Source organism: Clytia hemisphaerica, unplaced genomic scaffold (genome assembly GCF_902728285.1).
Source record: "Clytia hemisphaerica strain Z4C2 unplaced genomic scaffold, Clytia hemisphaerica genome assembly, whole genome shotgun sequence".
NCBI lineage: Eukaryota > Metazoa > Cnidaria > Hydrozoa > Leptothecata > Clytiidae > Clytia > Clytia hemisphaerica.
In genome coordinates, this window is record NW_027103994.1 from 1,648,702 (window position 1) to 1,663,539 (window position 14,838).

Below are 14,838 nucleotides of genomic sequence, written 5' to 3' on the forward strand. Positions count from 1 at the left end.
TACGTTTCAATCTTCTTCTTTTTTTATCTCTACAGACAAATTACAGTGAATTAAAGGCCATTGAATCATTCTTCGATAAAGATCGAACACCATTTGGTTTGATTTCTACCGAATCCATCCAAAAAGGAAAAGAAATCCTCCAAAAGATACAGTATGTGTCCTTCATTTTAAAAAGGATTATCAGATGGTTTGAGATTTTTGGCTTGTAAAATCCTTTCATGGTCCTAACTAAATCCTAAAAATCTCTTTGGGGCCAATTGATTTACAAAGTTGAGATATTAAAATTTGAAATATCAAAAAAAAATGGTTGTTTTCTTGCTAAAAGTCAAAAACTTGAACATATCGAATGTGAAAATATTTGGAGGTTTTGCTTAGGACCCTGGGAGAGATAAACAGTCAATGTAATAATATGGTAATCCTTGTCAATACTATACTGGAATTTCTCTTCTTTAATGTCAAAAATTTTCGCGTGTTTTAACAGACTGGAAGTAGTTAGTAAAATCGTAACCAACTTCAAAAGGGTCTAGGGTGGTTCAAAAAAAAATACTTTGGATGTTTTTTAGCTTCTTCAGACCGTATAAATTCTTAAATGACCCTGAAAATACTTTTATTACTTCGAGGATCTCAAAATTTAAGTTAGACTATCCTCTATCTGATAAAATTGTTTTCTTGGTCGTTCAAGAATTTATTCGGTCTCACGAAGCCAACAAACGTTTGAAGTTTTTTTTGAACCACAACCCGGTACTAACTCCAAGTATTAATTGTATCATGAGCAGTATAGGTAGGATTACAAAATCCGAAAGACTTTCCAATTTGTGAAAAGTAAAACATTCAAGGAAGAAAACATAGGACGCAATTATTTGGTGTTGTCAGGAATCAAGTAATTTTTGGTTGATTCGCGAAAGTAAATCCAAATTTGGCGATTTTTTAGCTCGCTGAATAAAAATCTCTCCAAATTTAAACTGGTTAAAATAGGGAATGAAATACAGCTCATCCTGCATCTTACTTCATTATTATCATAGAGAAGAAAACGAAATTCAAATTCCCCGTGATGACGAAGATGAAAATCAAAAGAAACAAGATAAGGTGAGAACTTAATTATCAATAAAATTCTTCATACTCAATGTTATAGGTTTTTGTTTTAAATAAGAGTGATATCGTTTGCTTATATTCATCAATTTTAATTCGCAAGCTCTTTCACATTGGATTGACACGGATATTGAGCAAGATTGGCAAGAAAGAGGAATGGAAAAGCACTTTTTTGCTTATATCAGCATAATATAACACAGGAAGACACTGGCCTGATATAAAATATGTGCCTGATATGAAACGGGGACACTTATGTAAAAACAAAACCTTTAATTATCAATATTCACTAATAAAATTCTTCATACTGAATGTTAATCAACTTAAAAAGGGAAAAGGGTACCTTTTCAGCCATATTGAACTGCACTGTAAGGGTACGATTTTGAAAAGAAGATTTTGCGCGGCACATATCGTCGTTTCGAAATCGAGTGCCCCCCCCCCCCGGACTCATCCCACAATGCATCGCATTTTTAGAATAATCAAAAACTCCGATAAGATCTTTTCGTCCCTTTCAGTACGAAAAGTTGACCAACTTAACGAACGAATTCTATTCCATCATCCCATTCACAAATTTTGACATCGAAGACACTGGTATTATAAAATCACACGAGCTCAATTCTTGGGAGGACCGTCTTAAGCAAATTTCAGACGTCAGTTTTGCTTTCTCCGTACTTTTAGCTGCTCAACACCGCATGCAAGGTATTTACTAATTTCCTTGGCTACCCACATCTTCAGTGATTCTCTCATACTAAGACCATATTTAGACGTTACGGTTCCGTTTCGCTCCGGTGTGATTTTCGTTACGGATCGAGAGTGTTAATATTAGTTTCGGAACGTTTTGGAACAAGAAAACGGAGTAGTTCTGTTCCGATGAAAATAGTGGAGCGAAATCGTTTCAATCTGTTTTGCTGTGCAACGTCTTCTTTTTTGACGTTTCGAATTTTGACGTTCCGTAACGTCTGAACATTATGGTCTAATACCATGGTCAGACGTTACGGCTCCGTTCCGAAACGGTTCCGAAACAGCTGTGAACGTCAAAAAAGAAGACGTTACAAAACAAAACAAATCGCAACGGTTTCGCTCCACTTTTTTCATCGAAACGGAACTGCTCCGTTTTCTTGCTCCGAAACGTTCCGAAACCAATATAAACACACTCGATCCGTAACGAAAATCATACTGGAGCGAAATGGAACAGTAAAACGTCTGAACATGGTCTAAGAATAAAAAAAGACACTTGTTTAATTTTTTCTGGAGTGTGTAAATTCGTCTTATTTTTTTTATTTTCCAATTTATTTATTGTTGGTCTGCCATAGTAATAATAAAATACTAATTAATACCAACCGTAGAGAATAAACTAATTATATAATGAAGAATATAAGATAAAAAATTATATAGTGAAATTATATATTATTGCCCCCGCAGGAGCGTAGCGACGAGGAGGCACTCATAGTTTCACGCATAGATATTGGACTGGAATCTCAAAATTTTGCGAATTGTTTTGTTGTTGTTGTTGTCGCGTAAGCACATCCGTAGTTAGTCTCTTCCGTAAATGTTCGGTTCTTTTCCTGGACGGTAGTATACATATTTTCATATTACGTTATATGGTATTATCATTATTACATATTACAATTTTAGTTTTGATTTAGCTTTGAAAAGCTGAAGCGAGTGTTATAAATGCAAATCAAAACAGTGTATGATATAACACGAATTACAATATTACTTGTGCAAATCAAAACAAACAAAATGGCAGACTGGTTATGATGATGATGATGAGCTGATTCATTGACTAGAAAAAGTGTTTTGTATTTCAAATTTTGTTTCTTGTCTTTGAAACTGAATACTAACTACTGTAATTTAGTCAGAAGTTCACTTCAGCAATGATTTCAATTCTTTTTCCAGAATCTTTAAAGAAATTTGCTTAAGTTTTCAAATGTACATTTGATATTTTTGTTCAAACTCTAATTTATTTTTGTCTGTCATTTTATTGATAACTACCTTTATTGTTTATAGGGCTTCTTGAGCTTTAAATACCATCATATGGTCGTAACTCGAGAAAGTCCTTCTTAACTTAGTAAAACAACCGGCAAAGTACAAAAAAGATGAATGTACGCATATGTAAAGTTGAAACGTAGTTGACTTTTTCTTTTGGTCTTCAAAATAATTTACCTCACTTAGAGTGTTTTTACGTCTTTTCAGTGTGGTAAATATTTTTCAAAAACCTGAAAAAAGTTTGTCTACTCGTTAAACTTTACATGCGCATGTTAAACTTTTTCATGCAGTTGTGATATAGCCTAAATAACTTACGCTCCAGTGGTTTGGTGAAATAGCTCCAAATTCTGGCTTTCTAAGTCAGGAGAGACCTTCCCGAAGGCATTTGACGGTGGTTAGACTAGGTAAACAGACAGTCATACAGAAACACCATAAAAGGAAAGTATATCGCTAGCTATGAACTCAAAAAGTCTAGCTTCCTGAAGGCACGTCTCTTCATTGTCTGCGCTGCGATTAGCTTGAAGAAAAGATTGCATCATGAAAAAGGACTATGCACTTGAAAAGAAATTTAGGCGCATTTTAACTTTTCTCGACTGTACGTCTGAATGAACCACAATGGCATTCCTTTACTTTTCTTTTGACCAACAACATAGAAGATTTAGCTTGAGAAGTGCAATCACAGCGTACGCTAGTGGAGCCCGGGTCTTAACTAGGATAAGTGAGTTTCTATTTCACCCAACTTAAGATGGCGCAGAACTTTTTGATAAATTTTATACGCAGTATCCTCTTGACTATTGTTTATTAGGCAAAGTAGCAATAGAGAAATGTTGAAATATAGCAGCCAATGAAAAAAAAAAAAGCTATTTCTGATTGGTTACCTTGTGGATTTATTCACTGCGTATGTCCATATATTTTGCCTACAATCTAAGATGTCTGCTACATTATTAGAAAAGGTCTATTTAGTGAATAATAATCATGACATATATCGTTATAAGAAAGAAACTAGGAGAAAAAACAAACAAACAGGAGATGTGAAAATCAGTAAGATAATGATACCATAACTTTTTAATTATATTTTTGAGACGCTTTTCCAGCTTTTCCTTAAATTTTATTAAGTTATCAAGCTGCATGAATTCTTCAAGTATGTATTTTTTTATAATGGAATATAATTTTTTTTTCAAGCAAACGCCTCAATCAATAAATCAATCAATCAATCAATCAATCAATCAATCAATCAATCAATCAATCAATCAATAATTAAATCAATCAATTATTCCTGATTATTTTTTAATGTTTCATCTTTAAAGCATTAAAGCTTTATAAGTGCATGACATGATCTTTATGTGGGGGCATTTAGTGAAAGCTATGACTAGTATATTATATATCATACAGTGTTACAACTTTACCATTCATAGACGGAAATCAATTCAGTTAAGTTACAAAGGGTTCTTCCAGAAAAATATATTTTTGGAAATTTACCCCCCCCCCCAGACATTGTGACTTTCGACTCCCCGGTCAGCAGAACTATCCCCCGGGACAAGCATCACTTGACCCCCTGTACATTCAAAGTTACCCTCGAACAGAGTAAAATTACCCCAAAACAGAGCAATTTTATCCCCCGGACAAGGCTAATTTTGATGATTTTTTTCTGACAGCGGGCACTCTATCATCCGACCCCATATACAAACATTTTTTGGAAGAGCCAGGAAGAGCCCAAATACATGATTTTTGTCTTCTCGTCATTAAGACGGATCTCAGCAATGTACAAATGATTTCGGTCAACTAATACAGGAAACATTATGACCTGGTTGCCATACGTTCTAAAATATTTAACGTTATATTTCTGACTGAAGACTGCCTGAAACGGCACTGAAACTCCGAGTATCGGAAAATAATTTTGTCTCTATTCTTGACTGATAACGTTATATTTTATATTTTCAAACTTTACAGAGGTGAACCCCTACGATTACTGTTTGGGTTCACTGGATTGCCGTATCGAACATATGTCTGCTGAAAGCGATGAAGCTAAACTTATCTCAAAATACATATACAGAGAAGGAAAAAGCTGTGACGCAAAAGGTATTATTTTTTCAAAATTTTATTCATCAGTAATTTAATTACTCTACTCAATGGTCGCCTCAGCTAGTCTAGATTCAATTATATTTAAATTGACCCACCAACGATTTTGAGTTCTTCAAAATCTTCAGTTTCCAGCTCATAATCCTCTGGCTACTGGTTCTCTATGTCCAATGTGCTATGAGCCATTGTTGAGTTGTAGTTTATGTTGTTATAAAAATAACAGTTGTATATGTTGTTGTAAAAATAACAGTTGTGAGCAATGATTTGATGATAATAGTTTGAATTTCAGAGATACTTCGAGTCAGTCAGTCCTTGTGTTTTTGTACTGAAACCGCCATTTTTAAAAATCGGGACATTGCTAGCCTCGTTTTCAAGTATTACGCAATAATTTATGAAAAGCCGTATTATTCAGCTGACAAACGATGTCATTCAACTCTCATGTGATCTTGAGGAAGACCCTGGATGTTAGACGTTAGGTAAACGATATTTGATACTTGATGGAGCGGTAGAATGATTTTTAGCTTAATCTTGATTCTGATGTAATGTTGTACTAACTGCTTTTTGTTTTGGTTTGTTTTAAATTGCATCTTGGAGAAAGAGAAGATGAGACTGAAGAGGAGGAAGATGATAGGAATGAAAATAAGGAGAGTGATATATTTGACAATCAAGATGATGATTCCACAGATGTGGAGAATTACGAAGGCATATTCTCATTTCCTTGTTATTGTTTTCACTGGTGCAATTTACTAAATTTAGCGTTTCAGTCGTAAAATTGTAATATTAACTTATTAGCAGTCTCATTAAATACACAATGGAGTATGAAAAACTATAGAATAACACGTTAGTCGTGAGAAAAGCCCCACATGTTTTCTTTTATAAGAACAAGCTATATATAAGAACAGAAGGCTTCGATGTCCAAAATGCTAAGAACAAGTTAAGAACATTTTAAGGCTTTGCGGATTCGAAAATACCCGATTCTGAAAACGGGTCGAAATGGCCAAAAAATGAAGAAAGTAAGAAACATGTTAAAAACATTTTTAGGCTTAAAATCCAAAAAGTTAAGAACGTTCTTAAAATAAGAAAAACTGTCATTTTACCATTCTTGACACTGGATTAATTCATAACTCAAGAACGCTTAATAAATTTCAAGAAAAGATCTTGGTTATCTTTTTCAGGTGAGGCACAAAATTTTGAAATTAATATGGTTTTAAACTTGCTGTCTCTTCACAAGGAAAATAAGTAATAATTTCAATCTTGCGCGCACGAAAATTTACCATCTCTTTCTCTCGTGTTTCTTAGTGACCGGAATGTTCCGCGTGGCATGTCAAGAAGACACTAAAAATTACCGAACAGATCTCAAGAACAAGCGTTTGCTATTTCACGGAACTAAAATGGCGCATATCATGAGTATTTTAAAGAATGGTCTGCAAATTGCACCCGAAGGATCGATCCGAAGCGGCAGCGCTTATGGAAAGGTAACAAACACGATACAGATTGTCCCAGCTGGCACACAAGGTTGTTTCAACGTTTCTTTAACGTTCACAACGACCATTAAACGTTAGATGAACGTTGAAACAACGTTGTGTGCCAGCTGGGACGTAGTATGTTTTGGACTTTTAGTGACTGTTTTGTTTAAACTTTGGTTCAATAACCTGAAATGTTATTAAAGAATTGGAGCAATGTGCTGTTCCATTAAAAATACATCAAGGAGGGGGGGGGTAAACAAACCTTTTCAAATAAAAAATAATTCGTGGAAATGTGTGGCAAAATGGCAACATTTATAAAGAAACTCTTGGAAAAATTAACTTCATACTTTGAGGTGACGGTGGACGAACTAAAACCAGTCTTTTACCCTCTGGAGATTTTTGAATTGGTTTTAACCCCTAGAAAAATTTTAAAACATTTCTTTGACCCCTGGAAATTCTTCTCTCGCTGTTTGGATACAAAATGGGATGGCAAGAAACATGGGAAATCCAATCCTTTATTTCATCGATGCAATACACCTAACAACCCTTACAATGCGGTCAGTGTTTGAGAGGATTGGTAATGAATGTGCAAAGGTTTGTGGGACGGCAAGTCTACTGATGATATGATCTCTCTATTTTCCAGGGAATTTATTTCAGTTATGATTTTGAGACATCGAATAATTATGCACAAGGCAAACAGAACAAGTACATGTTTTTATGTGAGGTAAGAATCTTCAAACAGTATAAGGCCAAAATATTAAGAACAAGTCAATGAAATTTAAAGTCCCTGCCAACAAGAAACTCTCATAAATAACGCTTCCCCTTAAAGATCGAATTAGGGAGCGTCAACTGTAATTATTTTTTTGATTATCGGACTTTTTGATAGAGTGGTTTCAAGATACCTTCTCCAAAAAAGAGTCTCCGCGACCTTTTCCCTTGGATCTTAAGCGACACAAGAAAGCCTAAGCAGCGTAAAGGCCCAGCAGTGTTGGCAGTGTCAATATATTTTTCGTCGCAGAGTATCGCCATACAACTCAATTTACAGGAGTGAAATTTTTCAATGCATAGACTCGAGTCGGGAGAGAAATAAAGATTTAGTTGCATTGATTTTTTTAGATAACTCTTACTAATCAAGAAAGGAAGATTTGAACATATAACTTAAGCATGCGCACAGTAGAAAATTAGATAATTCGTCAATTGATAATTGCGCGCATAGGCCCCGACAAAGTCAAATCTTTTCGACCAGTTGCGTTTTAAAGGCCCATCCCGCTGCGCGCTGGGCCAATTACGGTCTATCATTCTTCGGCCTCTTAAGGAATGTTCTTATTCACTGTACTATGCAGGTATCACTCGGCAAATCGTACGACAAGGGGAGAAATCACAGAGGAGAATCATATCCAATGAAAAAAACACAAAGTACTTGGGTACAGACACAAGAAATTCCTAACCCCGACAAACATGTGACCATGCCATACGGAGCTAGTCTATTGTTAGGAGAGAATATTCAAAACCCTGACATAATCAATCGATATCATTATTCCTACAATCAACCAGAAATCATTGTGTACGATGCGAAACAAGTTAAGATTAGATACATCATCCAATACAAATAAACATGGCAAATTTGAGCCTTTGACCCTTAGGACCCATATAGATATATAAAACTCTTAAGAAGAATTCTGTGTTCACATTTTTTGTACATGTACAATTTTTGAGAGGTAGGAAAAAGTCATCAAATCACACCGGTGTGAAAGTGAAAATCACACGGTGTGAAAGTATACATTTCACACTGCTATCCCACGCGTGGGAATCGGTTCATTTTTACGCCGGTGGGAAACGCAAAATCACACCCCTCAAAATCACACGTGTATAATTGAATTTCCGACGTGGTTAACGCAGGATCAGACGTAGCCTGAGAATCCAAGCGTTAAACTTTTTTCACAGTCTAGTTTATGATATTTTTGCTGCTGGTTTAACGCTTGGCGCAGGTAACTCGCCTGCAGGGAGATTTTTCCCTGCAATGCAGGTTCGGCCTGATTGGCCAGCTTTCGGCGTATTACTTAGCAGTACTTTCGCGCGCATTTTGATTATTTCGATGCGCGCGCATAATTTATGGAAAAAGCTGACTCTGCAGAAAAAAGGAAAACAAATGAAAATGAAAACATAGATTCATTTCAAAACAAAATGGCTGTTGGCTGGAAGTCTAAATACATGTGGCTGATGTTTTGATGTTGTTTTTAGTAGTTTTGAAAGTCTTTAGAGCTTGTGAAAGAGTTTTTATGGTAAGTTGATTATGTGTGTTTGCCTGGGTTTCCAAAGTTCAGAAAGTCTGTCAACAAGGGTTCACACACAGACTGTTTATAACATTCTGTGTCAGACTAATCTACCTGCACCAAGCTCTATAATTTTAGAACTTTGTGAGGTGAGGTATTTTTTGTTTTTTCTAAAATTATGAGCTTGGATTCCCAGGCTAGATCAGACGCTTTAAACATTGTGTGCTGAATCGAACAATACACTTGTTAAATCGAAAATCCCACGTGTTAAATCGAAAATCCCACGTCGAATTTCGTACTTCAGGCCCTCTCTCCTCGCGTGTTAAATTGAAAATCCCACGTCGGATTTAGCATTTTGCACTCGCTTATCTTATCGAAAACCACACGCAGAAATTTTGATTCCCCACCAAGTTTTTGGAAAATGGCTTTGATTTGTATTTGATAAATTGTTAAATGTATTCGATCATTCGTGAGCATTGGCTCGATAGCTCGCATTCGTTCTGTCATGTACTTGCGCTACTTTGAGAATCCCGGCACTTTTGTCACAACAGTGGAGCTGCACTAGAGAGCCAATTTAATGACCTCAAACCCGTCTCACCGATCCACTGAGCCCTTGCGACGCAAGTCCATTGCGAACGAATGAGGCCGCCCTTGCGGGACGCCTCGCCTTTAGCGTTGTGTTACACTCTGATCGAATACACCCTTATAATGTTATTATTTGAATGCAATCTGAACAGTTTTGGCCCAATTTTCACTTGTGGTTTTCTTTACGCATGCGTAGTACAAGGGTGGGAATTGTACCTTCCCACCGTGTTAATTTGACTTTCCCACCCGGGGGAACTAATGACTGCGATTTCTTGTTTCTATCTTGTCTTTCTACGTTTTTAGAGTTTTGTAGTGTAAGTTTTATACTTCTTGGACTATAGTTGCCAGTGTTTGACAAAGTGTTAAATTGGATTTCACACGCCGAAAATTTATAGTGTACAACATACTGAAAAGTTTTATTTGCCTGCGGAAATTAGAATTAACACGTGTGATTTTGATGAAGCCTTTTCAGTGAAGTTTTAAAGTGTTAAATTGGATTTCACACGCCGAAAATTTAAAGTGTACAACATGCTGAAAACGTTATTTGCCTGCGAAAATTAGAAATCACACGTGTCATTTCAATAAAGCCTTTTCAGTGAAGTTTAAAAGTGTTGAATTGGATTTCACACGCCGAATTTAAAAAAATAAAAATAACTATTTGAAAAATTCCGCAGTGTGATATCGGAAATCACACTGCCAAAACAATCACACCTTATCAGTTTATAAAATCACACGCAAAAATTGATTTTTGAAAATTACACCGTCGGAATTTAAGTTTTCCCACCCGTGTGATCTGATGACTTTATCCTGTGAGCATGCTCTTACTAAGTCAGTATATATCATTGTGCTATCATTTTCATGATGTTTTGATTTAACGAGTTTAATTCCTGATATGCGTAAGTCAAGATGACGTCATATTTTTTAACGAAAGCACCCAAAAAAGCCGGTTTTTGACCTCTGTGTTTCTATTTTTAGTAACAGAGAGAGGTCAAATTACGGCTTTTTTAGGGTGTTTCCGCTAAAAAAATGGCTTACGCATATCAAGAATTCAATGTAATCTTCAGTACTTCTGTTCAGTACTACAAAATATTTTTTATAATACCGTATTACTTCGAATAAACGCCCCGGTCGTTTAAATTTTTTGGAGTTCAGGAGGGGTGTTTATTGGAGAGGGGTGTTTATTTGAAGTAATATATGGTATTCATTTTAGCCATTCATTATTTTTCATTCATTCGTTTTTTTCATTTTATTCATTCATTCATGATGTTTTGTAAGTTTTTATCACTTATTTCATTTTTAATAATTTTTGTACTTGATTTAATGTTTATGCTGTCCTTAATTTATACAAATTTGATGATATTGTAATTTTGATATTATTTTGTAACTTAAATTAATAATTTAACTTTCTTATCTGTAGGAAAAGTTTTTGAATTTGAATCAAAATTTCCAATTTTAATACAGCCTTGAGATCCTTTGAAGTGTTAAAAAATGATATACCGTTATCACGTGATGATATGACTCTCTCTCTAATTCGAACTGGAACGGGCAATCTTATTCGTTCGAATTACCGAGAGCCTCAAATTTTAGAAAGTATTTTAACTTTAAGAGAGTTTTTCCTTGACGGGGGACTGTGGATAAGTTTGATTCGTAGGAAGATTCAAATAATAGAATTTCGAATAAGCGAGATACTACTGTACTTACATTTTGTCAATCAATAAGTCATGCGAGAATATAATACTTTTAAAACCTAAACAATAGTACAGTTGACGCTCCATTATTCGATAATATTAAAAGTCACCGTCAACAAGAAACTCTCATAAACGACATTCTACTTTTCGAAGCGCTCCCTTATGCGACAAAAATTCTATTCCCTTGAAAATCGAATTAGAGAGCATCAACTGTATGTAATTATTTTAAATGGTACAAAGTTATTATGAATGCTAAACGCTTGAGCTAAATTGATAAATCTGATTATATCTCTCGTTTGGAAATAAATTAGGGACCGAGCCCTGCGGTACCAATTTTTTCACACTACAAAATACCAAAACCAAAAAGTCCATACTACCGGGATTGGTTCCGTTATATAGACTGGAGTCGTTTATAATGCGTGTAATACTAATAATATCAATACTACTAATAATAATACGGGATTTAGTTTGTATAAACGACTGGAAGAATCCGGTGTTCCAGCCTTATAGATACAGGGGCTAGCTACGCAGAAACTTGCGTAGTGAGAAAACAATTTATCAAGCAATTACAAACTCTCAAAACGAAATCAACTCAAATGAAAAACTTTCAATACACAAATCCACACATATTTTTTTTCTCAAGAATTATTTTGAGCAGTAAAAAATTATAATTGCAATATTGACACCTTTCTTTTGTTTGGAGTTAGTGCACAAAGGTTTCTAGACGACTAAAATTGTTCCATTCATTACTTTTTGCTTTATGATGAACACGCATTCGCATACATTTCAACTAAAAATTTGTCCGAGTTTCAATCTCAGTTCATTTCAAGATGATGGGAAAACTGTGAAAGTTACCCGGCGGGGGTCCTCGTTCTGAAAATGTTTGGGCCAAAAATTAACTTTTAAAATCGAACCTTAAGAATGCAGAAATAAGCTACGAAATTTGTCACCTTTACAGTGCAAAATAAGCCGACAAAAAGTACACCCTTACAGTGCACCACTCTCTTTTATTAGACCTTTTCAATGGAACACATCCCTTTCAAAAAGATAATTTTGCTACATCCTATAAAATAAAAAGCAAATCGTCTTGACGAGGTTGTGTAATTGATTATCGTGTACTCTCGGGTACCTAATAGCCGGGGGGTTGGAATAAGCAGGGGGTTGGAAAAAATCTCAAAATTTAATAAGCGGGGGGGTTGGAATAAAAATGTCCTGGGTGGAAAATGTTTGAAAAGGAGGCTAATATAGCAGAATTAAGACCAAAAAAGGAACTTTCAAAAACATTTTCCCAAAAATTAATAAGCGGGGGGGTTGGAGTAAGAATGTCCTGGGTGGAAAATTTTCGAAAAATTAATTAGCGGGGGGGGGACGGCTATTAGGTACCCGAGAGTAACTGTAAGCAATTAACGCAAAGGAGGGTGGGATCGCAATTCGTACATACAAAAATAAATTTGCGTAGAGCTGTTCCTATCTATTTTTAGATTCGGTGCATTGCGGCTATTGGAATAGACGATATCGCGTTTAGATAAATGCAATGCATTCTGGTTTCTCGGGGACTCTCAAAGGAATTATAATGTCGATTATATAATGATCTGGAATAGATTATGATTCCCTTGAGGGTCCCCGAGAAACCAGAATGCATTGCATTTATCTAAACGCGATAATGTCTTTTGTTGAAAAACTTTAGAATGCCGAAAAAAACGTTGGTGTTGAAAAAGTTCTTACTTCTACTTAGAAGGTTGTAAGGTATCGTTATTGAAGGGACGAGAAAACTTTTTCGAGTTAAGGAAAAATTGAAGGTTCGAATTAAAGAGTTTCTACTGTATTGTATTGAAAAAAAATATGGTACACAGTACCCTCTTCTGCGGATCCTTTCTATTATTCGATCGCGTATCTGTCTAGATTCTTTCGAACTAATTTTGAATTCCCTTCAAAGAGAAACATTCGTAAAATGCCTTCTACAATTCGAACATTTCGAATCTCAAGTCTGAAACTATTGTATTGCATATATAAAGAAAATTAAAGGCTTGTGTACTTTTTAAAGCTATCTTTCACCTAGACTAAGATAAAGCTACCCCTGTGAATAGCAATTTTTGCCCTATGATACAAATTCCCCTTTTTAACAATTTTCTTCAGGTGATCAAGTGATATAATTGTAACTTTCCAATTATACTTTCTTCCAAAGAACATTTTAAGCCTAATTTGAGGTTTGTAGCACCAACAGAACAGATTTTAGGTTTTATTTCCAGACAAAACCCCGTTTTTCCCCGATTTCGGTTAGTTTTGGCCTAAATACCTAATTCTTTGAATTTTATATGCATGGTAGAGGTATGTAATTGTTACATTCTCATCCTACTTTTTTCCTAAGAACATTTTAAGCCTAAGTTGAGGTTTATAGCACCATCAGAACAGATTTTAGCTTTTATTCCCAAGCAAACCCCGTTTTCCCTGTTTTCGGTCAATTTTGGCCTAAATACCTGAATTTCTAAATTTTATATTTATGCTAGAGGTATATAATTGTTACATTCCAATCCTACTTTTTTTCAAGGAATATTTTAAGCCTAATTTGAGGCTTGTAGCAGCAACAGAACAGATTTTAGATTTTTTCCCGGGCAAAACCCTGTTTTTTCGTGGTTTCGGTCAATTTTGGCCTAAATACCTAATCATTTGAAGTCTATGTATATGGTAGAGGTATACAATTGTTACATTCTAATCCTAGTTTTTTCCAAGGAATATTTTAAGTCCAATTTGAGGGTGGTAGCACCAACAGAACAGGTTCTAGGTTTTTTATCCAGGCAAAAATGCCCGAAATTGGCCCATTTCGGGCATAAAAAAGGCCGGAGAACCGTCAAAAATTGAAAAAATCAAAAAATATCCCAGATTTGTGTTATTTGGGTCCCAACGGACCAAAATAATTATGCAAACTTAATTTTGAAAAAAAAGTCTCTAGTGGGCTATAGAACACTGCTACTAACACTTTCGGTGTTTTTTTTTTGCTATTGCTTTCCACATGTGACATTCGGGCTACGGCAACAATGTCAAATATCCGGATCTGGATCGTACGTACTTATTAAGGCTAACTATTCAAAAGTCCAACAGTCGACCAAACAGGGGCTAAACACAATCAGATCAATCTGATTGGCAGAATTTTAAAATCATGATGTACTTGAGCCAAATTGACGAATCAGTGCCCAGAATATATCGTTTGACTGTTGTTGCGCAGACTTTTGGATAATTAGCGGTTAGCCGTAAATACGATAAGCAGTATCTAACTTCATACGGTTAGGGCTGACCGTGTCTTCGACGTTTCCAAAGTTTTCAAAAACGAGCAGTAATTATGGGGCGCCAAAAGAGTTTTTAATAAACAGTTTTCTCTCGCTAAATTGGAACTCAATCGGGGAATCTAATTTGTTCGAATTACGGAGAGATTCGAAATGTTCGAATTGTAGAAGGCATTTTACGAATGTTTCTCTTTGAAGGGAATTCAAAATTAGTTCGAAAGAATCTAGACAGATACGCGATCGAATAATAGAAAGGATCCACAGAAGAGGGCACTGTGTACCATATTTTTTTTCAACACAATAAAGTAGAAACTCTTTAATTCGAACCTTTAATGTTTCCTTAACTCGAAAAAGTTTTCTCGTCCCTTCAATAACGATAACTTACAACCTT

The 14,838-nt window shown here is 35.3% G+C and overlaps 1 protein-coding gene across 2 annotated transcripts in view; it reads left to right on the plus strand.

Moving 5' to 3' along the window:
* LOC136811276 (poly [ADP-ribose] polymerase tankyrase-like) overlaps nucleotides 1-8,310 on the plus strand; it is a 46,987-nt gene extending 38,677 nt beyond the window's left edge. For both annotated transcript variants that reach the window (XM_067067889.1, XM_067067890.1), the window contains exons 34-40: nucleotides 36-151; nucleotides 1,023-1,086; nucleotides 1,602-1,785; nucleotides 5,026-5,154; nucleotides 6,454-6,629; nucleotides 7,264-7,344; nucleotides 7,964-8,310. In XM_067067889.1, coding sequence (XP_066923990.1) covers nucleotides 36-151; nucleotides 1,023-1,086; nucleotides 1,602-1,785; nucleotides 5,026-5,154; nucleotides 6,454-6,629; nucleotides 7,264-7,344; nucleotides 7,964-8,233 — 1,020 coding nt within the window. In that variant the 3' untranslated portion in view covers nucleotides 8,234-8,310. The remainder of the gene's footprint in view (nucleotides 1-35; nucleotides 152-1,022; nucleotides 1,087-1,601; nucleotides 1,786-5,025; nucleotides 5,155-6,453; nucleotides 6,630-7,263; nucleotides 7,345-7,963) is intronic.
* The last annotated feature ends 6,528 nt before the right edge of the window (nucleotides 8,311-14,838 follow it).